We start from the raw sequence: 25,190 nt of genomic DNA, 5'->3' as shown, positions 1-25,190 counted from the left end.
AATTTTATAGATGATGTGAAATACTTTAATGTGGCAATGGTGCACCGATATGCAATCAAAGTTAAAAGAAGTCCAAAGTTTTGAAATTAAGGTAGTAAATGTGCAAAATTTTGAAATTTAAGTGATAAAATGTGCAACATTTTAAGAAGATTCCAAATATCAAAAAACCGTTTCTGATACTATTCATAGAGGAGCAATTGCTCTTAAATAGAAATACACAGACATAAAACTCAAAATTCTAATTTATGATGGATATAATCTATCCCTACAGTTCAAAATCAACAATCATGGTTGGAAGGAAACGAACGACCATTTTGCCTCTCCTTTTGCTCAGATTCACACAAAAGAAATGCAGATTTAGGGGTTCTCATCAAACCAGGTCACATGACCCAACCCTTTTCGGTGGGTGACCCAGGCACAATTCCACCCACAACTCAGTGCTCTACATCAAACCAAAAATCGTGATTCACGCGATTCTAAAAGCATTTTGAACAATAAAAAACCAATTTAGGAGCAAAAACAAGTGTTGCAATGAATTATATCACATCGATAGAGGATTGTATCTTATTATTGTACAATATGAATAGTGTATCATAACATACAAATCATGTATCTTACAATAATTACGAACATCGTTCCTAATATATACTGTGACAACATCAGTACAGTTTCTCTCTCTCATAATTCCATTCTTCAAGCTCTAACCAAGCATGTGGAGCTGAATGTATTCTTCCTTCGCAAGAGAGTCCTTAACAACATTTTAAAAGTCATGTATATACCTTCTGATCAACAATATGTCGATGTCCTCACCAAGTCACATGCTTCCAGTTTATGAGAGACAAGAAAGTGACTTCTAGAGTGCCACCTTCAGCTTGAGGGGTATTGATGTAAGTTCATGTTATAGTTTGAATTCTAAGACAAGAAACTAAACCAAGTAAAAGAAAGAAGGTGAAGAACTTCCCTCCTAAAGTTTATTTTCCCTAAGCATTTGCCTCCAACCTTGGTAGTTAGGGGCTCTTCAGGTATGTTAGAAAACAAAGTCGTTAAAGTTGTGGGTACAACATTCTCTGTATGCTTGCTATTTGTATTTCTTAGACAGTAAGTTATATTAGTAGTTGATGTTTGTTGGTTAGAGTCCAGATATATTGAATCTAGACAATCTTATTTTCTATAAATACCTTTGTGCTCTTCTATGGTTTAATAAATAAAGCATTACAGATTCAGTTTACTTTTCTCTCAGTTTATCTTTTCTTTAGAACCTTCAGAATTTTAACATATGGACAGGGTGGATGATGGATGATGGATTGCATTACCGCCACTAATAAATATATGCAAAAAATGTCATCATTTGGCATCTTATTGTGTTGCGTTTAACTTTAGAAGAATGATTTTGTATGTAATAATGTGTCTTGTTTGGTGTATTTTTAATGAATGCTCTTTATTTTATAATAATACACAGATGTTTTATTAATTCATCAGTAAAGGATTAAGGGAAATCATATTTCAATTAACTAAAATTCAAGTAAGGAGGAAGATGTGGTGATCTAGGCACCTAGAGGGCACAAGAATGGGGATTAACATTGTTACCCATGTCAGTATGCCAAGATCCTAATCCTAAACGAGATTATTTACCTAACATAAAGAGTGCACACACAGGTATATGAATGCAATTTTCTATTAAAAGTTAACTTAAAATAGGCTATAAAAGTACACCGATGGAGGAAAGATTATAACAAAAGACAGTCACAACTCCAAGATCATTCATCATTAATAGCAGATTACAACATGTTTTAAGAATATATACCGGGAAACCATACGTGAAAAAGTTGATACTGAAAGTTCGAAAAACAGCTCCTCTGAGTAAAACATTTGTGTGTCTCACACCAGATCTGCACATTTAATAAAGGTACTCAGCAAGGTTTAAAGCCAAAAGCCACATTCCCAAAAAAAACCCGGAAACAAAAAGTGAGATGTAAATGTAAAACAATAATATCATTCAATTAAAATAAGCAAAATTGACACACTAGTCACCAGTGAACAAATATCTCAACCTCATTTCTCAGAAGGTTAGTCTTAGATAAAACTTCCATGTAGAAATTAAAAAAAAAAAAAAAACAGATAGTAAATCAAACATTGCCCATATTGAAAACGTAAAACAAACAAGAGTCATGTCATAGACTAGAGCATGAGTTAATTACACAAGGCTTAAGCCTTATCCTACTAGGCTATATTTGTTACATGGATCAGACGATGATATGGGAATGAATTAAAGGCTGAATCATTAGAGATATCATTCACATGTAGACTTTAAAAATAGACATAAAATCTAAAGAAGAAACAATGGAATAGGGAGAATGAGATGAACAGTCATAATTCAGAGAGAGAGAAAAAAAAACATATAAAAAGAATTAGGGTTACAAGATGACCAAACCCCTGTCCAAATGGCAAATGGGGGGGGAAATTAGCTGTTGATGGAGTCATTTGGAGCAGAAGATGATGTTGAAGGTAGGTTAATAGATGGTAAATAGGTGGTCTCAATGAAGCTAAAATCAACACAGACAAGATACCATTGAAGACAAAAGTAATGATAACCTTTTGAAAAACAGCATATCCAAGGAAGAGGCAATTGAAAAACTCGGTAGAAAGTGTCTTTGTTTAGAATGAGATCATGGACGAAATAGGTAGAACCAAATCCATGAAGAGAAATAGTGTACAAAGCCTACTGAAGGTACAAGAGGAAGTAAGGAACTTGATTGTCAATAACAAACAAAGGCATGCAATTGATTAAATAGCATGTTGTAAGAAATGCATCATCCCAGAAGTGAAGAGGGACATTATAGTAAAAGTATGAGCTGTTTCAACAAGGTGAAATTCCTTTTTTTTTCTTTTAAACAACACCGCTTTATTGTGGTATGTGCGGAATGTTACATGAAAAACTCCCTCCTTTTAACTCATTACCAAGCTTTGTGAAAATATTTCTATTGTCTGATTTCATTAAAGTATAGTTCTTTTTGTGCACAATAAACAGTAAGGCTGGGCTTCGATTAATGAAAAAAGAAGGAATGGCCTTAGAGCTACAGTTTAGATTGTATTAAGTGTATGTAGGATGGAATGAAATGAAACCTAATAAAATCTATACCATTTCATTTCATCCAACATATTCATTTTCCTCCTCCAACCCCTAAAAAACAAGATGGGGTCATCTTATTCTATCCTAATTAGAAAAATAGAATGGAAATTTTCCTTCAATATAAACTCATTTACAGGTGCTAGAACATATACTTGAAAAGATATCACATAAAGCAAATTAGAAAACTATATTCATTTCCTTTTGAATACCTTGACTCACGAATGAAAAATGAATGCTTAGAGGGAAGCAATTGCTCAGTCAGACCACAGTCTGTTCTGGAAATAATAAAACCCATCTCCTCCAAATCAGATTTAATAAAAGACAGCTGCACCACAAGAAAGAATGTTAGTTGAAGCAAGAGTAAAGTGAATCAGTGAACACAAATAATAAGGGAAAAAGAACTTTACTGTCATATATCATTATATTTTGTATAAAATAGATATGTTAAATTGTAATTATGGTCCGCTTTAAGGTTTCATTTGTGATTTTAGTTTATTATTTTTTTTTCTACAATTGTAGTCTCTATATTTCAAAAGATCCCTATTCTGATCCAAATTCATTTTTATGTACGTTTTATTTCTTTTATTTTTTACAATTTGATTGATTAAGTTATTTTTAATGGCATTTTAAATGAATATGTTGGGTTTATGTGCGTAAAGACGCTAGTTAAAAAGTATATTCTTCAGTTTGCAACATGAAATATTGGTACTTTGATAATTCTATGGAGGACGAGGAGGAGGGGTAGAGGAGTAAAACAACCATACAGGATGAAAGTGAAAAGGAATAGATGTAGGCTCTAATAATTTTTCAGGAATTTTAGACCAAGCTTCTAATAAATTTTTATTTTCAGCTACATGTAGGCTCTACTACATTAAGAATAAAATATATCACAAGTAAAGTGGTTTATGTGAGAGTGGACCTACTTTACCTAAATATTAAAATAAGCCCGAATGTGCTAAACTAGTCTTTTCCAATCATATTCAGTACTAAAAAAAATAATGAAACAGATACATACCATTGTATAGTAAAACAACAGAGAAATGCAGGAACAAACTTGAGGCCACTCAGAATTGCAAGATATTTTGTACAGACCAATTAAATCAGCCATCCAATGAATCATACCAGGAAGTTCCATGGGAAGCTGATATATGTAAAGCAGGAATATATTAAAACCTGCGTACAGCTGAAGAAGCCTCCACCACCTTTAGAACCAATAGCACAGACATAAGCCTGTAAGACACTGAAAGTGCCAAATACCCTAAAGAGATTATGAAAGCGCATAAAGGAAAAATCAGATAAAAATCACCTGAAAAGCCCAAGAAAATTGCTTGTCAGAGACCAATCCACTAGACCAACACAACTACCAACGAAAAAAGGTAGAGATGCCCATGAAGGATGGCTAATTCCAACAACTAGCTGAATGGCAGGCAACAGCAAGCAAGATGCCACCCGAAGGTGAGAACCTTCAATACACAAAACAGAGTACCAATGACATTATTTGCAACAATATGTGGTTGCTAGAATGACAGCTATAAATAAACATACTGCTCATAAAATATTGAGGGGTTAAAATGGTTCAGAAAAACAAAACAAAAATAGACACGCTAAAAATGAGACGACTACCGAAGTTTTAAGGAACTAAACATATGTGAGTGGTTAAGTAATGATAATACCACTATGGCTCTGAATGGTAAACTAGAGTTGTCCAGGAAAGCTTTAGAGCCTCATGGTTTCCATTTAAGTAAAACAGAGTATATGGAACCTAGTTTAACCAAACACACACTAGCATTGTATTAGAGGTAAAAAATGGAGATTATAGCAAACCAAAAGTCACACTACAGCATCTAAATAATCCAAAATATTCGAGAATGGAGGAATGTATTTTGCGTTACTTGTTATTGATCAAAATAAGTCTCTCAAACTAAAAAAAGGTAAATCTTATCACAGCCATATAGGGGTGTCAAAGTGAGCCAACCCGGCTCATACAGGTTGGCTCACCACAGATTGAGCTAAAAAAGGACCAGTTCAACCCAGCTCCATTTTTTGATAAGTCAGAAATTTTGCAACCCGGTCCAACCCACGGGTTAGTGGATTGGCTCACTTACAAATGTTTTTTTGCAATTTATTTTATATATTTATTGCATTAAAATGAGAGTAAATTGACTTAATTTATTTTTTATGTAGTGGAATCAAAGTGTTCACCTAATTCTCGAAATATTATTATAAAAATAATAGTTAAAGATTAAAGTATCAACGTATATAACATGACAAAAAAATTAATTAAACATTCAAACTATTCAAATATTATTGAGCAACATTCTACATTTAAAAATATGAAATTATGAACCTATATAATTAGAAGTACTAAATAATTATAACAAAAAAATTATAAAAAAAATTGTAAAAAAATGTTGGTGGGTTAAGTGGGTCAATTCACCTTCAACTCAACTCGAACCTGTTTAACCCATCAGTTAAGTGGGTTGGACTCAGTTCAAACCACTTTTGAAAAAACTGAATTTTTTTTCAACCCAACTAGACTCAAACCTGTGGTGAGCTGGATTGGCTCACGGGTTGGAACATCTCTACAGCCATGCAACAAGCCATGCTTCAAGGTAACAAGTTTTTAGACATCAACCACATAAGCTAAATGTTGAGAAAATGAGAATGTTGGGTTGAATGAGTGGGTATAATAACTTCAAGTGGGAGTCGTGCTAATAGGAAAATAAGGTTCAACAACAAACAATGGTTTGGCCATGGATAAAAAAATAACAAAAGAAAACACTAATGATGGTTGATCAAATACATAATATCCTAATAATGCAAGCCAGGACAAGGACAAGAAAAACACTAGGTGAGACCATTAAAAAGAATTTACACCCTAAAATGCTCTATTTGCAAACTTAATTTCTCTAAATCCTTTAAGAGGGTATTGAGTATGTGTTTGTCGAGAAGTCCCACATCATTTGTCTCAATTATTGGACAACTTTACTAAATGACAATTGGTTTTAAGATGAAGTATGACATGATATTAGACTCATCTTGGAAAATTTCATTATGATGGACTTGCCTTTCTAATTGGCATCTACAAAGGGGGGTGTTGGGAAGTCCCACATCAACTGCATCAATTCTTGGAGTACAGCTTATATATTTGTTATACAACTTTGCTTAATATCAATTGGTTTAAAGATGAAATTTGATAGTGGTTAATCTGGATGAGGATACTTATGCTCCATACACTATCTTGTAGCATTGGCCTAGTTTAAGAGACCAACAACTACATATTGTACAATAACACTATTTCACATGGGACCACAAGTTCTCCAAATTTTCCTTCTATTGGCTGTATTTTTTTCTCTCCATAGGACAAACCACTGTTCATCAGAAACACACCAAACAAGTCATCCTTAATATATTAGAAGCTGATGGGCAATGCAAGAAGAAATGAGAACAAGATTTAGAACCCAGTTGGCACATCATCAACGACAACCCTCCAAACAAAGGATTTAAACTTGGAATGAGCATCAAATACACTTATCCTGGGGAAGGAAACAGGATTTGGAGAATGTGAATCCCCAATGTCTAGGGAATAAATTCTCTTATTTGAATTAGAAGATAGATGAATAGATCCCATGATTCAAAGAATCCTCTATCATTTGGATTCTAAAAAAAGTGAAAAATTCACAAAACAATTGAGTGGGATAAAGAATAAACTTAATAACAGAGGCATTGGACAACAAAGAGAGATGAAAAGTCTAGCAAATGCATGAGAAAGAGGAAAGTAAAAGAACTAAATAAGAATAATCATGTGATATAAATTTTCAGGGCCTATCATGCAAAGCATTGACTAAGAGAATAATAGCATCTCATCCACTAGAATGCAAGCAAACTTCAACTAAATCCACCTTTACGTCAATCAACCAAGAAAAATGTTGTTTGTCACTAAAAACAATTCAAAGAAGAATGCACATTTATTTGCATTAGCACAAGAGATGACATCCATATGCAACACTGGACATTTCATATTGTGTGTTCACACTTGGAACATGGCAATCATAATACAGGAGAACAAAGAAACAAAAGGATGAAAGAAACTACTTACAAACCTATATGTTCTATAATTGATAAGAAATGATCCCGAGACGAATCTTGCCATGTTTTCAGAAAATGTCTCTTCCCATATATATCAACCAACGCAACGAGAAGAGCAAGCAGTTGTATAACCAAGAAATAAATTGCATAGGGAGATTTCCATGACTGAACTCTGCAAGAGCATAACCCAGAATTAACAAATCAGTGTATTTATAAAAGGGAAAATCAGTAGTAAATGAGAAATACAATAATCTCACATCATAAACCCAATCAACTTTGCCCACCAAGCCTGTGGCACACTCTGTGACATCGGTTGAGCAGCCCATATTACCAAATAAGTCACCTCAGAAAGTATTGCAACTACAGAAAAGATAACAATTGGCCACAGCAACAAAAACCTCCTGCGGAAATGAAATCCTACAGCAAGGAAAACAGAAATAGTAGTAGTTAATTAAAACTGTTAAAAACAACACGAATTAGTAAAACTTAGTTTCAACAATCATCAACCCATATGAATAATTTATGTGCAATTAGTATCACAAGGACCATTAGCACTTAATAAAATAAACATTCAAAAGATCTACCATGTCATCTTTCAAATAGAAGCAACTCCAACTAAGTCCGAATGAATTCTCTGTTTCAATAAAAAAATTGAAGGGGTGTGGTTGATTAGATTGCCACAATTACATCATTGATTGTTAATCTGTTCCTTATTTTTTTTCTTTTTCTATGGTTCATGTTCACAAATTTTTGAAAATCATAGAAGGACCACATTCCTCACTGAATATATGGCATAAAATGTTGGGAGGAACTCAGTCCGAAATTATTTGTGAGAGGCTACCCCAACAACTAACAATTATAAGTATTAAAAAAATTACTACGAGAGGCAAATTCACTGTTAATCTGCAAATGATAAACAGAACCTGTCAACTATCCAGTAACAAAAGAGAAGGGGATGAGAGAATAGTTCTCTTCAACGTAGAATTCTCATGGTAAGGTTGTCAAATTGTGGTAAAATATCAAAATTATAGTTTAATACTTTAAAAGCAACAATAACTTGGAAACCAAACAGAAAGAACTAAGCAGCTTACCTAATTGGGATACATTGTACAGAATGAGAATAAAGGCGATCAAATCAACAAGAGAGATCAAACTCCAGTTGATTAAAGCAGCTGCAAGAAAGGAGCACATAAAATCAGCACATACTTCAATAGAGGGTACATATTCCATCATGTGTCGTCTTTACATAAAGAAATCTGACATAAAAAGGTAATTGAAAACAACATTTAAAAAATAAACCTAGTACTCTTGCTTTAATTGTTTACTAAGAGTAACAATAATATTCCTTCTAAATCTTGAGACTAAGAAATAAAAATATAAAATCACACAATATATATGTGGATACTGCCACAACCCAGTCGCTAGTGCCTACTCACTGTCACTTCAAAATTAATAATAAATGATTCACTATAAGAGCATCTAGTGATTAACGAGTTCATAGTGATTCTAATCTAGTTAATTCAGAATCTTCAAATGCAATATTATGATTTTACGATGACATGAATTTCACTAGGTTTAAAACAATAACTACATAAAATCAAATCAATCAGTAATGACGAACAAACAGCCTATGCTGTCAACTTCGCATATAATATATTACAAGTTTTAGCGACAAAAACTATATTCAATCCAACTAAGAAGCTCACTCTTACTTCGTTGAGAAAACACAAATTGCAAATAACGGTACCTGGCAGAAGCAGTGAAGGCAGCACGAAGCCAGCGAGAAACTTTCCCATTGAAATCGGAGGTAAACACGGCGATCACATCGAGATTCAAATCAATCAATCAGCTGGTACGAGATTCAATCGTTTCTTCGCGAAATGAGCTTTTCCCGAATCGCGAAGTACTTTCCGGCGCTAAGAGAAAAACTCGCCGCAAACTACCGCCAACTCTACAAAACGGAAATGTTGGTTTCACGCTTTTCTTCTCTTCGCTGCACAGTTTCAGTTTGACCCAAATTTTCGCAGATAAGATGCTCTTACAAAACACACAGAATTGGGAGCTCCGTTGATCGAGATTTTTCTAAAATCACAAGCGAGCGAAGCTAACATATAAATAAAAATAATTATTTTTTTATGACACGGATAAATAAATAAACAATAAACGATTTTTAGCCAAAATCCTGCTACGCAAGGAGGAGGAAGAAAGGAAGCAGATATTGCCGAAAAGTTAATAATTACGCGACTCTCTATGCTGCCATTGTCCAATTAGAAAATTTCTCGTATAAAATAAAATAAAAAATAATTTGTTTTCCATTCTCGTGCTTTGGAACCGCGTTGCTTCTGCCTCAAGCCGGCTCATGTGGCAGGGTAAGATGGTCATTTGATCATTTGAGACGTTTTTGATTTTGGTGCCATTTCCATTTAAAACCGTGACTCGTGGCGGTCAACAAAATTCTAACGTACCAAATATTTCTGTTGTTAACCTACCAGTCTTCAACCTACAAATATCAGGGATTTGTGGAAAAAGGGATAGAAGTGTCTTTTACGAAAATAACAATAAAGGATCAAAAGTTAAGTTCAAAATTTTGTTATAGATGATTTTTAGGATGGTAATTTATTTTATTATAATAGTTTTAAACATATTTTAATTATATTCTTATTGATGAAAATAAAAAATTATTTTACATAATATATATGTAAAATGCGTTATTTTATTGTATAATTACTTCAATAAGTCTATTAAATTTTGTAATAATCATCTTAATTAATAAATATGCTTCTAATTTCATGAATAAGTTTTTTATTGACTCGTAAAATTGTTTATAATTTTTCTCTAATATTCAAAATGATCATTTTTTATTATAATATTATGTGCCATTACTTAACTATTTATTTTCTTGTGTGTTTTAAAGAGTTGAGTAGTCCATAATGTTTATTTGTACCTCACAAAAACTTTTAAAATTTGTAAAATAAACTATATTTATTTAAATTACAAAAAAAATATAAAATGAGATTTAAAATTGTGAGCAGATAAAAATATTTTTAAAAGCTAAAGCAAAAAGAAATCACATTTTGTAAGAATTAAAGAGTGGTTTCAAATTTTATAAAAATTAAAAACATTGATTTCAAATTTTATGAGAGGGGATAAAAAACAAATATTCTTTTTATAAGAAACAAAAGTAAAACTCGTTAACTTTAAACAGATAGTCATATTTAAGTAAAAATAATAATAATTAGCTTAAAATTTATATTGACTTGTGATTAAAGCTAAAGCAAAAAGAAATCACATTTTTTAAGAATTAAAGAGTGGTTTCAAATTTTATAAAAATTAAAAAAATTGACTTCAAATTTTATGAGAGGGGATAAAAAACAAATATTCTTTTTATAAAAAACAAAAGTAAAACTCGTTAACCTTAAACAGATAGTCATATTTAAGTAAAAATAATAATAATAATTAGCTTAAAATTTATACTGACTTCTGACTAACTTAAGCAATGTAAATGTATTTATTTTCAAAGAATTTCAAAATTTATAACAAGAACAAATATACTAAATTTCAATATTTTTCGTTTTAAATTGTTTAACTTTTAAATATTTTATTTGAATAAAATAGTTTAAACTTTTAATTTTTTTAGTAGAGTAGTTTAATTGCAACCCAGTAAAAATAAAAATAAAAAATAATTAATAATTCTCAAAAATATACGTTGGTGATATTTTTTAAATGACATCGGTCGAAGTTATTCTTTGTTATACTCTATTAAAACTATTTTAGCATATGTTTACAAGTTTATATTTTAATAAATATCGGTCAAATTCATTTTCACCTAACTCTAATCACAATTGTGTTCGATAATATTGATTATGGTCATCCTTTTTTAACTTTTCTATAGATTCATTTTTGGCAAATTCTTTACCCATGTCAACTAAAACAAATTTTTGGATTAATATGTATCACAAAGAATTTTAATAGAAATCTATTGAAGGTTTTTCGATCTGCATTAGAAAAAATAAATTAACCAACTTCGATAAAAAAAAATAATAACAGAGGTTGCTTCGTTTGAGAAAAAAAGGTGCTTACAAACATGAATAAAATATAATCGTGAAAGACTTTAATTAAAAATATAGTTTGTAATTTAAAATATAGTTTATTGATAATTATAGAAAAAACGTTTTATAACACCATTTAAGAAATAATTTCATCTTGCATGTATGGATAAATAATCTCAAAAATGTTAATAAAAAATAATTTATATTAAAGTTTATAAAAAGAAAACTTTTATTTATATTAACTGAAAAATATACTCACTATGGTTGATTAGAAAAAATTAATTGGTATTAGTCAAAAAATAATTATGTCAATTTTGATTAAGTAAATTGTAACATATGTTAGTTGCAAGACTGAAAAAAATAAATCCAACTAACGTTAATTAAAAGTGACTTTAATCAAGTTTAATTCAATATATATATATATATATATATATATATATATATATATATATATATATATATATATATATATATATATATATATATGACACCAATTAAAAAATACAGTTGATGTTGATTAAAAACCGAAGTAACTTTCACATGAGAAACAACATTGATTTATATAAAAAATTACCTCAATAAGGTTCCATTTAAAATTAAGTTCAACAAGATGAAGATAAAAACATTTATTTAAGAGATGATAGAATATTAAAAACAATAAATTATTATTTCTTTAGATAAAAATTGGAAAAAATATTATGTTATATAATAAAATTGTTTTTATTGTATTTATTAAAAAAATAAAATTATTCAAACAATATATTTATGTATAATATATTTCAAATCCTTGATAGAAATCAATTGACGTCTAAATTATTTTTCTTCAAATACATCGAAAATATTTATTAAACTTTGAGCAAGTCATTCAATCACAATTATATTATATATCTTTTTAGTTAAATAGACTTTTTTTTTATTCCTGTATTATGATGAATTCTTCAATTTTATTACACTTTTTTTAATAATCTCAATTTAGATATACTTTTTTAAAAATTAAACCAATATAATATTGTTAGTCAAATTCATAATGATGATGATTTTGTTGCAATACCAATTGACATAATTACTCATGTTACTTATTACCTCATCAATAAGTCAACTTTAATTAAAGACAAGTCATTTAGTATTCATCATTTGCAATACCAAGTGACCACTTATTATTCATGTTACTTATTTCTTGCCAATAAGTCAACTTTAATTAATGATATTATTGTTGCAAATAATAATGTTAACACAGGAGAGTATATTGACTATTTTTTAACAAAATAATTCAAATTGGTAACATTCAAAATAATGAAATATAATTAAAATTGTGATAATATTGAGATAAAAATATATATTTAAACTTTATTTTTATCATTGTTTATTAAGTGACATTAAATAAAAAACCACATAACATTTAATAATTTATCATGGTAAATTAATTTCACTGATAAATATATTGTTATATTCGTTAGTGGAAAAAACCATGTCTCTTTATATTTGAAAAAATGAAAAATAAAATTGACAATTGTGGTTATATAATAAATAATGCGATGTATTACAAAAATAATATAAGTAGTTAGTTAGTAAAATAATAGATATTATATATGTGCGTCAAAATAACATATTATATATGACATGTTTGACATCGAAATAAAAATCTAAAATATATGAAAACAATGCCCTCTGGAAAAGACCCCAATACCCCCACTTACATTCTTGACAGCTGTCCCATTTTAAGGTTTTTTCATAACTTTGCTTCTTCCGTCATCTGCCCATTGTCAATTTCGTTTCTGACCAATGTACCCCTACGATGAAGCTTGGATTTTGTTCGATTGTGTGGCCAAAGAAGTAATTTTCATTTTCCCGCCTTAGATGGAGGAGTACTGCATGATTTGATTGATTTGCATGGATTAATTAATGCTCTCAGCTGCTTTGCTCAATTCCTTTGCGTACAAAGTTCATTGTTGTGTATTTCAAAAATTGTTTGAGCTGGGTTCTGCAGTTTCTTCTTACTCAGTTTCTTCTTCCTCAGTTTTCCATCTCCGTTCTGCAGTATCTTAACCCATCTTCTTAAGGTCTTCCATTTCTTTGGTTTTTGTGGTTGAGTCTTTATTTTATTTTCTTTTCTGAGTTCGTCGTGGGTTTTGTGTTATTTAGATTTGTTGTCTTTTTAGTTGGTTCAGATTTCATTTTTTTCTTCGTTTTTCTGTAGTTTTCTTCGTTTTTTTGTTGTTGTTTCCGTTTGTATGGTTTACCAGGTATGTATTATGTGATTTTGTAGTTTTCTTCGTTTTTTTTTTGTTGTTTCATTTTTGTATGGTTTACCAGGTATGTATTCTGTGATTTTGTAGTTTTCTTCGTTTTTTTTGTTGTTTCAGTTTTGTATGGTTTGCCAGGTATGTATTCTGTGATTTTGTAGTTTTCTTCGTTTTTTTTGTTGTTTCAGTTTTGTATGGTTTGCCAGGTATGTATTTTGTGTTTTTGAGTTTATGAGTTATGGTTTCCGTTTGTTCTTTCCGTTAAGGGTGGCTGTTATTTTTTTGTCCGATTTTGTAGTTGGTGTTATTACGTTCTTTGTGTTTTAACTTGGTGTAGGTTGTGTTTGTATGTTCTGATGGCGAGAAAACTTGATCTCATCAAAGATATTGATGACAAGAAAGAAACATTGAAACTTACTGTTAGAGTCAAAGACTTGTGGTTTGTTCAAAACCGGGATAATAGTCGTCATATGGAGTTGATTCTTTTGGATCACAAGGTAATGCAATTGTGATGCTGTTTTATGTGTTCCTGCTTTATGTGTTGCTATTTTTATGCTTTTTTTTCAGGGTGATATGATTCCTGCCATGGTAAGAAAGGAGGATTTATGTTTGTGGGAAGAAAAAGTGGTAGAGGGTCAAACCTATATAATGCATAACTTTAAGATATTGAAAAATCAAGGACAATTTCGGGTATGTGAACATCCTTACAAATTGTTGTTCATTGGGGCCACAACTATAAAACAACAACCAATTTCGAGTATTCCACTGAACGTTTACAACTTCAAAAGTATTGAAGATATAGTGGATGGAAATTACTCTGCTGATTTGGTGTATGGTATGTACATATGATGTTGTTCTTTGGAATTTAGTGTATCAATATTATGAGTTGAATGGGTTGTTATTCTTTGTTTTAGATATTATTGGAGTGGTTGATAATGTGAGGTGTAATCCTCAGTCGAAGAATGTGGTCTTTCATATAAGGGATATGAGGTTAGTTATTATTTACTATGTTTTTTAATATTGTTGTATTGTCATTTAACAGTTGATATTGTCGCATTTTTTACAGTTCTACAGTCATTGGTTGTACGTTGTGGGATTCATATTACTTCAAGTTTATGAGTAATTGGAGGGGTGAACCAGATTCCTATCTTCTTGTCGTTCTGTTGACACAGACTAAGATTAAGCCGTGTTCAGGTTTGTCCATTTTATTTGTGTGTTTTGTGGTTTTTTTTGTGCTGATCTTGCTGTTAATTTAGGTCGGTGGCCAGTCTCAATATCCAATTCCTGGAATGGTTCAAAGCTCTTTATGGGTGAAGAATGTGCTGAGTTAGTTCGATTCAGGGAGCAATGGATAGAGTATGTTTTGTTATATTTTAGACATTGTGTTTAACTTATATTGTATTATAATCATTTAAATTTTCTACTTATAGACGTTTTGGCAATGAAGTTAATCCGAGTCAAGAGTGTAGCCAATTGAGTTCACCGTCGCAGTATAGTGAACATGAGAAATTTATGTATAAAGCTGTTGTGCGTACGATATCTGAAATCACATGTATGAAAGAGGTAATCCGTAAGTTATTTTGGTTTATTGTAATTTTTTTGTTGAATTTATGATTTATTTGTTGATATAAGTTTGTTTTTTTTTAATAGGAACAATATTGTGTTACCGTTGCAAATACTGTAAAGTTTAATTTGGGTAATGATGGATGGTGTTATCCAGTATGCAATAGTTGCAGGAAGAAGACTGATGAAGTAGGTCCTTTTAAGTGTATTCTTTGTGGGTTTGATAATGAAAAACATGGAATTAGGTTTGTATTTATATTTTTGATATTTTTCATGTTTACAGCAATATTATGTTATTAAATAACTAAATCTTTTTGGTTCAGATATAAGTTAGAATTACAGGTTACAAATGGGAACAGTTACACAAATTTTGTAATGTGGGATCAAGACTGTACTAACTTGATTGGTGTATCAGCTCTTGAATTGATGAATAAGATGATTGAGGTGGTATTACTTTGTTTGTCAATTGTTTCACTAAATGGATGTGTAAGATTGCATTTTATTTTTTTTAGGATGGTGAAGATGATCCGAAATGTTTTCCAGAGGATTTAGATGCTTTGCTAGGATGTACTCTTGCTTTTAAGGTTAGAGTTCAACCAAGTAACAGATCTTCCTCTGTAATGAAAGCTTCTAGCAATCCTGAAACTATTGCTTCAATTAGAAGTAAACTTGATCCTAAGATGGTAGGTTGGTATATTGTACCAAGAGAATTTATGTGTTTGACTTATCCTTTATAGGATGATTTTTTTACTATTATTATATGTAGATTAAGGACAACAGTGGTGAAGGTACATCTGATTCGAGTCCCGAAGCAAACTCCAAGGACGGACCCAAAATAGAGGAGGTCATTCTCTTGATTATGATTTAGTTCTTTTTACTTTTTATTGATTTCGTGATGCAATAAGTTAGTTTGAGATTATGTATTTAGTACTTTGATTTTCAATGACAGGATAAAGCAAGTAAGGCAACAGATATATGCGTTTGGAATAACCAACCAAAAACAGTTGACTCTTTTAAAAGTGCACCTCATGGGTTAAAGGTATATGTAATGTCCAATTTTTTTACTTTGTTAATTGTAGAGTTTTACAGTTTACATTTCGGTGAATCATAGCCCAAAGAGTCGAGGCCTAAGGCTATATGTGGTCCCAATACACAATCTCCAGCAAGTGCTCTGAATATAAGTGGTCGTCATACAAAAAACGTACGTCTAATTTGTAAAATTTTGTACTTCTTTCATAATTATAAATTTATTCAAAGTTCTTGAATGAATTTGACAGATTGAAGAGTCAAGTCCCACACCTGTACTTGTATCCACAAAGCAACCCAAATCATCTGATGGATCCACAAACAAATCAAAGTCTGGTGGTTCCACTAAAAGTGCATGCCATACAGGAAAGGTATCTAGAGTTTAAAGTCACTGTATACTTAATTTTTATAGTAGTATTGATTTGATGTAAGGATTTTATGTTTAAAATCGCAGAACAAAGAAATCCTTGAACAGGCAGGTTTTGAACGAAATACAGAAGCTGATATGTGCACGGTAATTTATAATCTATTCTTATGTTAGTTTTACATGTTTTTTTAATCCACAAAATAAATATAATCAAAAATTGTTTGGAATATGCAGTTGACTTTGAGTGGATCCGCAGATCATGACCCTTATATTGACTTCTGTGTTACCCCTACCAAGGAACTGTTGTTCGACTTTGAGGTTGATTGCGACCATCTGGATGATATTCCAAGTGCAGAATTTTCTAGGTCCAAAACTAAAAAGCGGATGAAACAGGAGAAGCTGTAAGGTTGACCAGTGAAGTTTGTAAATACATATGGATTTTGATGTCGTGGTGATCAAAGTTGCTGATGGTGTCCTGTATTTTGGAAATCATAATCTAGATTTGGATTTCGGGACAGTTATTTCTTTTTAGTATACCATCGTTGTAATATGTTATCCACGAACTATGTTTACCAAATAGTATGTTTACCTACTATATTATTATGTAAATGATATTATTGACTATTGCACATCAAAATTCTAAGTTCCGTTGAAAATTTAGCTATTTCTTCGTATATTGAAATTGATATTCAATCAACTTAATCGCTTAAGCCTGTGTGAATTTATTGTTGTAATTTCCCACGCACATTCAATATATTATACTATTTGTTGTGTACAAGGTCGAACTATGGTGGTAACATTATTGTATGCATGAAGAGATTCAAAGTATAAGAATAAGCAAGGTAATTACAGATAGAATTAGTAATAAATAAAAATTCTATAGACCGACAAATTAGATGTTTATATATATAAATAAATAACGATAAGCAACATTTGTTAACAGATATATATCAAAAACATTGTCGTTCTTCTGATGGACCTATGAATACTATTGTGGTTAATTGTTGGACAAAACAAAGTACCGAATACAAAGGCTATACTTTTATCTCCATTACATAGATAAAATTCGATTGTTCCTTATCTACACCAAGTCTTATTATGGTTCCTTCCTTTAATTTGTTCTGCTTGCAAAATTCTTTCCACCCACAACTTAAGTAGCATTCTTTGTTCGTTCTTCCCGATCTTCGAATTGTACAAGGCCAACAATCACCTTCTGAATTGACCAATATGTATCGTGTCCTGTTCTTAACAAGAGCTTTTGCTGCAAATTCGGATTCCAAGTACTGAAAGAAAATCAAGTGGGTAGTTATAATTAGAACAAATGAAAATACGTTGCACTATAACATCTAAGGTTAAAAATCATATACCAGTGATGATGATTTGGTATCATTTTCAGATAAGCATTTGGCCATTGAGTAGTAAAAATCTGCAGGGTCATAGTCTCCGAGATGTGTATCATGGTTACTAATGCTGACGACTTCAGGAGCATAATTAATTTCAATTCCCTCATATGAAAAAGGCCTAAATAAAAACGTATTTCTGTCAACATAACTCATATGTATGATTTTGTTTTCCTTGACGTTGAAATATTGAACCATCTCTAACACCCCTTTCTGTACAATCAAGTCTCCATTTACCGACTTGTGTATACCAACATCATGTTTCTTCTGACGTGGATCAATTAGTTGAATGTTGTCATAGTCCAATTCATGTGCCCAAAAAATAACAAAGGCATATTCCAACTTAATGAATGTCTGCACCAGTTTAAAAGTATAATTAATGACTAGCCTAAGAAACAAAGATCAACTTATCAACGTTAAAATAATACATGAGGCAGCAATAGTTCGGATTTAAAGCAAGTGAAAAACCTCGAAGAAGACAAAGGTTGTTGGGGATTAGGAACCAGTCTCGGAGCAGGATACTCTATTTCCTTCATAGCCAAACTGAAAATACGAATCTGAAAGTAACGGTGTCCACAGTATAGTATCCCAAGCCAGTATAGATCATCCAACTTATAAAAATTTGAAATTTCCCGTGCTATACGAAAGCTTCGATTTTGCATGAAAGACTCTTCAAATTCAAGCATAAGATAGTTTCCTACCGGATCACGAAAGTAGTTTGTCCCCATCTCCATATGTTGTCCCCAGTAGTCAAAGAAAGTTTCATCAAAATGAACGAACTCCTACCCAACAGTTTCGAAACCAAAACAAGTCATCTTTTTTATTCATCTTTATAAAGAACCGAAGAATTGCATATAGCAAGCAAGGATTTTTTTAGAAAAAATGTATGTATTTACAGTGTAGAAGATGATAACTTGATGAAAGTTTCAATCTTTACCCGAAATCTAAAAATAATCATGAAGAAAAGTTAAACCACAACTTTAATACTTACCCATGTTGGAAATACCAAGTGGAGTGAACTCTGGAACCAATTCTTGAAGGAATAACGTCTTGCAAGATTGGTTTGGTTTGCCTGAGAAGTCGACATTTCAGAATATTTGGTTGGTGAAGTTCGAAAGTTTTTTGGACAACTTGAAAATTTGGTTGGTGCAGAAATGAATAGTAACCGACTTTATATAAGTCTGAAACAACTTCAAACTCGTCGGATGGAAGGTTCTACGCCAAGCATGATTACTTTTGAACTTATTTATAAAAATTACTTAAATAAAGAAAACGTTCATTAATAGATGTAGACATTTAGATGAATGAAGTACATGCAGAATACCTTTTAGGGATTCAACTGCCCCATCCTATACAATCAATCATTTCGATAATAAAGGATTAATTGCAATAAACTAAACAAATAATATTAATTTGGCGCGCATTTTTTATTTTCTCTCATCTAAGATATTTTAACACAAAGCTTCAGGTATATCAAAGACTTAAACTAAGAGGAGTTATAGGAAAAACAAAATCCAGAAATCAACTACATTAAGTTTCAGGTACAATGTGTTGTTGTATTATTATTATTTTTTATTTCTATATCATTGTTACATGCTTTGTGTTCTTCTAATGAAGTGGGAGAAGTTTTTAATTCATCAATGTTAAAACAAATATGTGTTTGGCTTGAAATTCGATATGCAATACAAATCTGTAGAATGATTTTGGTTGAACAACAATATTATTTGTGATAATTGTTTCAGTAACAGTTTGATGATGGAGTCCAATGCATCTTGTGCGAATGCAAGACTGAAAAGAAAGATGATGCTCAAAGAAAAGAAAATGAAAAGGAATCATAGAGATGTACATGATGACGATCATCGAAGGAAAATGAACTGTACACCACTGTCTGATATTACAATGATCGATTTCTTCAATCGGCAGATTAAACCAAATAACTATATTCAAGGAAATTATAATGAAGAACCACTTCAAAGGAAAACTAATGCTATGAGCTTTAGATTTCATAATGACACTTCTCATCGCCAAAATCTGCTTCAGAAGTTTCAAGTTGCAAACGAGTTTTCATCAGAGTTTCGTCAAAGTTCAACATATGAGACATCAGCCCATGCTATAGTACAAGATGTTGGACTACATCAGAGTACAAGTCCCCGGATTGAGGATATCGTTAGAGGTAATACTTTCTAAATTGGTAGTATATTATTTATAGACTGTTGAAATTTTGAATTTTGAATATATGTTTGACATATACGAATGACCTTTTTCAGATTCATCACCTGAGCGGAACGAAGACATGGAACATGACTCTATAGCACAAGATTGGGAAATCGAACAGCCCATGAATCCCAGATAAGATTTTATATAGTACCTATAATTTTTATTATTCATATATTTTAGTTCATTTACTAGAAGTATATTTGAATATACACAGTGTACGCAGACATTGGAGATCCAACATTCATATGCAGGGAATGCAAGGCGTACATGTGGTACGAGGAAAGGATTAAAAAGACCAGGAGATGTGTAAGTCCGACTTTCCATTTGTGTTGCGGTAATGGTAAAGTTCAACTACCAATTCTAAAAGAACCACCAATTGTTTTGAAACGTCTGTTATTTGACAATGAATCCAAAGAAAGCAAGAATTATCAAAGTCATATTAGGACATACAATATGATGTTTGCCTTTACATCTCCTGGAGCTAAAGTTGACAGAACTTTTAATAATGGAAAAGGACCGCCCAATTTAAGAATCCAAGGTCAATCTTGTCATAGAATTGGGAGCCTTTTACCAGTACCCGGTGGGCTTCCAAAGTTTGCGCAACTATATATTTACGACACCGAAAATGAAGTTCAAAATAGAATGGAATCATTAAGGTACATGAAAAGTTTCTTCTATACAACTTAAACGAACCTCAACAAGTACTTATATTACCTCTTACTCTTTGCAGGAATCAAGATGATATCGATTTGGAAATTGTCAGCAAATTAAAAAGGATGCTCGATGAGTTCAATGTACATGCTAAATCATTTAGAATGGCAAGGGATAGATATAGGAACCAACCATTTGATGATTTGAAATTGAGACTTATTGCAGATAGGACAAAAGATGGAAGGATATACAATGTTCCCAATGTTTCAGAAGTTGCAGCCCTTATTGTTGGAGATGTTGATACTGCTTCAGGTAGAGACATCATAATGGAAAAGCAATCCGGCAAATTACAAAGAATAAATGAATTGCACACAAGCTACCTAGGGTTTCAATATCCTTTACTATTCCCATATGGGGAAGATGGATATAGACATGATGTCAATCATCGTGATAGACCAGGAATCATCCAGAAAAGAAATAGATTGACAATTAGGGAGTGGTTTTGTTTCAGGTTGCAAACAAGACACTCAGAAGCATTAACTTTGCTTACATCTAGACGACTTTTTCAACAATTCATTGTTGATGGATATACAATGATGGAATCCGAAAGATTGTCATTCATTAAATATAATCAATCTAAGTTAAGGGTTGATAAATATAATAACATCTGTCAAGCCTCAGATAATTCACAAAGTAAGGGATCGCAACAAGGAAAGAGGGTTGTTCTTCCTTCATCTTTTATTGGTAGCAGAAGATTTATGGACCAACTGTATTTTGATGGAATGACAATTTGTAGTTATCTGGGATTTCCAGATCTCTTCATAACTTTCACGTGCAATCCTAAATGGCCAGAAATTACTAGAGCATTGAAAAAGTTAAAGTTGTCCTCAACCGATCGTCCTGATATAGTTTCAAGGGTGTTCAAGATTAAATTCGAACAACTTCTCATAGATCTAACCAAGAATCATTTATTGGGCCGAACTATTGCATGTAAGTTATCCCTTCTATGAATAATGATATAATTCTATTATACTAATTGTTCTGTGATTATTTTGTAGTCATGTATACTATAGAATTTCAAAAGCGCGGCCTACCACATGCACACTTGCTCATCTTTTTGCATCCGAGCAGTAAATACCCAACTCCTGATGATATTGACAAAGTCATCTCTGCTGAAATCCCGTGTCCAATTACATGTCCTGAACTGCATCAATGTGTTCTAGATCACATGATACACGGTCCTTGTGGTACTATAAACAGATCTTTGCCTTGCATGAAAAATGGAAAATGCTCGCGCCTATATCCAAAAAACTTTCAGAACACCACTAGTGTATCAGAAGATGGATATCCACATTATCGAAGAAGGAACGATTCATTAACTGTGACAAAGAATGGTGTTTGCCTTGATAACCGTTCTGTGGTTCCTTATAACCCTGAACTACTTCTTAAGTACCAAGCACATATAAATGTGGAATGGTGTAATCGCAGTACTTCGATCAAGTACTTATTTAAGTATATCAACAAAGGTTACGACAGAATAACAGCTGCCATAGTTCCACAGCAGAACGAAGGAAATTTGAATACACAAGCAGTAGATGAAATCAAACAATATCTGGACTGCAGATACGTATCTCCATGCGAGGCATGTTGGAGAATATTTTCGTTCCCCATTCATGGACGAAATCCAGCAGTAGAAAGATTGTTTTTTCATCTACCGGGAGAACATGCAGTGTACTTTAAGGATGATGACCAAATGGATGATATTGTGGGAAAAGCAACAGTTTCAGAATCAATGTTTACAGGCTGGATGGAATGTAATAAGAAATATGCAGAAGCCAGAAAGTTAACATATGCTGAATTCGTTTCCAAATTTGTTTATGTAAAGAAAGATAGATGTTGGAAACCAAGGAAAACAGGAAATACTATTGGAAGGCTAATTTGGGTACCCCCAAGTACTGGTGAAGTGTTTTATCTTAGGAGAATGCTAACCCATGTAAAAGGTCCAACATCGTACATAGATATAAGAACAGTTAACAATGTAACATATTCTACATTTAGAGAAGCTTGCTTAGCTCTAGGAATTTTAACAGATGATACAGAATATGTTGAAGCTATGAGAGAAGCAAAAGATTGGGGTTCCGGATATTATCTTAGGAAACTATTCGTTACTATATTGTTGTCGAATAGCGTTAATCATCCAGAAGATCTATGGAACAAAACATGGGAGTGGCTTGCAGATGGAATTTTGTATCGCGAGAGAAATATTTCCGGAATTGCAGGTTATATCTATTTTGTGTATTTGCACATGAATTGGGTAACGAGATTGTCTATTCCAATGTAACAATATATTCTATAAATTATTTGTACGCAGATTTAACCATTGCAACAGAAATGCTCCAAAACTTGACTTTGATCGAGATAGAGAAATTGCTTGAAGAGAATAGAAGCAGTTTAAAATTCTTCCCAACCATGCCATACCCAAATGATTTTGTTCTTCAAAATTGTGGAAATAGGCTTATTTATGCAGAACTGAATTACAACATTGCTGAGCAACGACAATTGTTCCAATCCAACTTAAGATCAATGACAGGTTTAGAAGCTATGTTCTTTCTTATTGTATTACTTTAAACGAAAATGACATTATTTAACAACTGTCATAACAATTCCTTTCAGCTGAACAAAAGCAAATTTTTGAAAAGGTTAGTAAGGCCGTTCTAAATAAACAAGGAGGAGTATTCTTTCTATATGGATATGGTGGAACTAGAAAAACTTTCATGTGGAGAACGTTGTCAGCTGCATTTCGTTCTGAAGGAAAAATTGTACTGACAGTTGCTTCAAGTGGAATAGCTTCTCTATTACTACCAGGAGGACGAACAACACATTCTAAATTTAAGATACCAGTACCAACATTAGATAATTCAGTTTGCAATATCGAACAAGGATCTGAAGCTTCGGAGTTGTTAAAGAAAGCTGAACTTATTATTTGGGACGAAGCTCCAATGGCACACAAATATTGTTTTGAAGCATTAGATAGAACTTTGAATGACATAATGGGTGGTATGACGAAAGATAATGCTGTTTTTGGTGGAAAAGTGATACTATTCGGAGGTGACTTTAGGCAAATCCTTCCTGTTATCCCTGGAGGTAGCAGGTCTGATATTGTAAATTCTACAATCAATGCGTCTTATCTTTGGGATCACTGTGAAGTTCTAACATTGACCAAAAATATGCGTCTACAACAGCCAGGTTTACAAGGTAGTACTGCTTCCGAGATTCAGGAATTCTCGGATTGGATTGTTAAAATTGGTGATGGTAAGTTAGAAGAACCAAATGACGGTTTAGTAGAAGTCGAAATACCCAAAGAATTTCTGATTTCAGAGTTCAATGATCCCATAGAAGCAATTGTGAATACAACATATCCAGATTTAATTCACAAGTACACAGAAGAATCATTTTTGCAGCCCAGAGCAATATTAGCAAGTAGAATTGAGATTGTCAATCAAATCAATGAATACATGCTATCACTAATTCCAGGTATGCCAATGGAGATCATGAATTTATAATGGTACATGTTGGAAAGATCGGTATTAATAATAGTCTTATTATTATATCTAACAATTGTTCACAGGAGAAGAAAAAGAATATCTTAGCTCTGATTCAGTGGATGAATCCGCTTCAAGTGATGCTTATAGCAATATAACCTCTGAGTTCCTAAATTCACTCAGTATGTCTGGACTTCCTAACCATAAGATCAAAACTAAAGATTGGAGTACCTATAATGCTCTTGAGAAACTTGGACCAAGCTACAGGATTATGCAATGGAAGCAGATTGATTGTCACGAGGCTTGCAAACCATGTCATAGGTGCTAAATTGATAACAGGTAACAAGGATGGACAAGAAATTTATATTCCTCGAATGTCAATGTCTCCGTCCCAGTCCCCATGGCCATTTAAGCTAATTAGAAAGCAATTTCCCATTATGCTTTCATATGCAATGACAATAAACAAATCTCAAGGACAGTCACTAGGTTTTGTCGGATTGTATTTGCCGACACCCGTATTTAGCCACGGTCAGCTCTACGTTGCAGTTTCTAGAGTTCAAAGTAAATCTGGATTAAAGATCTTAATCCATGACAATGACAACAAAAGATGCAGCAAAACAACAAATGTTGTTTACAAAGAGGTGTTCCAAAATGTATAGCTTGGCAATTTTTTGTTATTAATTTCAAATTATTTTGTCCAGCACTATGATATAGTATGATATATTGTTAACCATTGTAGTAGAAACTTACTTTGTTTGGAGATACATCCAAGCAGGCCAATGATGCGTGAAACGTCTACCCGTGGTCGATGCTGGAAATTAGAAATCGCGTTGTTAGATACCAGATTAAGAAACAAATTTCGTATACACTTGATGTGTTAAATTCAATAACGATCGACAGAGTGGGTAATTAT

General features: G+C 32.1%; 3 protein-coding genes and 1 pseudogene across 5 annotated transcripts in view; 2 read left to right on the top strand and 2 right to left on the bottom strand.

Moving 5' to 3' along the window:
• Positions 1 to 9,471, bottom strand: part of LOC114191582 (piezo-type mechanosensitive ion channel component) — a 30,516-nt gene extending 21,045 nt beyond the window's left edge. Inside the window, exons 1-8 of one of the 3 annotated variants that reach the window (XR_003605982.2) lie at positions 8,967 to 9,471; positions 8,311 to 8,391; positions 7,477 to 7,636; positions 7,234 to 7,391; positions 4,437 to 4,593; positions 4,146 to 4,332; positions 3,340 to 3,455; positions 1,805 to 1,889 (exon numbers count right to left, since the gene is read on the bottom strand). Coding sequence is in view for 2 of the 3 variants with exons in the window: in XM_028080833.2 (XP_027936634.2) it covers positions 1,805 to 1,889; positions 3,340 to 3,455; positions 4,146 to 4,332; positions 4,437 to 4,593; positions 7,234 to 7,391; positions 7,477 to 7,636; positions 8,311 to 8,391; positions 8,967 to 9,015 (993 nt within the window). In the remaining variant the exon portion in view is untranslated. Of the gene's footprint in view, positions 1 to 1,804; positions 1,890 to 3,339; positions 3,456 to 4,145; positions 4,333 to 4,436; positions 4,594 to 7,233; positions 7,392 to 7,476; positions 7,637 to 8,310; positions 8,392 to 8,966 lie in introns of those variants that run through there. The other 2 variants (XM_028080833.2, XM_028080836.2) reach the window with 2 other exon arrangements.
• A 4,425-nt stretch (positions 9,472 to 13,896) lies between these two features.
• Positions 13,897 to 15,919, top strand: LOC146884749 (uncharacterized). Its single transcript, XM_085675478.1, has 8 exons — positions 13,897 to 14,008; positions 14,079 to 14,346; positions 14,426 to 14,501; positions 14,578 to 14,705; positions 14,768 to 14,867; positions 14,942 to 15,074; positions 15,162 to 15,757; positions 15,841 to 15,919. The coding sequence occupies exons 1-7, from the start codon at positions 13,982 to 13,984 to the stop codon at positions 15,372 to 15,374; spliced, it is 945 nt and encodes a 314-aa protein (XP_085531604.1). The 5' UTR covers positions 13,897 to 13,981; the 3' UTR covers positions 15,375 to 15,757; positions 15,841 to 15,919.
• A 1,582-nt stretch (positions 15,920 to 17,501) lies between these two features.
• On the bottom strand, positions 17,502 to 18,595 carry LOC146884748 (uncharacterized). Its single transcript, XM_085676014.1, has 3 exons — positions 18,296 to 18,595; positions 17,835 to 18,221; positions 17,502 to 17,750 (listed from the first exon to the last, which is right to left on the bottom strand). The coding sequence occupies exons 1-3, from the start codon at positions 18,593 to 18,595 to the stop codon at positions 17,502 to 17,504; spliced, it is 936 nt and encodes a 311-aa protein (XP_085532140.1).
• Positions 18,596 to 19,622: 1,027 nt separating this feature from the next.
• On the top strand, positions 19,623 to 24,936 carry LOC114188380 (uncharacterized; annotated as a pseudogene).
• Positions 24,937 to 25,190: the final 254 nt, after the last annotated feature.

The sequence above is a fragment of the Vigna unguiculata genome, chromosome 7 (genome assembly GCF_037176805.1).
Source record: "Vigna unguiculata cultivar grain cowpea cultivar isolate G323 ecotype 2 chromosome 7, ASM3717680v1, whole genome shotgun sequence".
Lineage (NCBI taxonomy): Eukaryota > Viridiplantae > Streptophyta > Magnoliopsida > Fabales > Fabaceae > Vigna > Vigna unguiculata.
This window is presented reverse-complemented; position numbering and strand designations above follow the sequence as displayed.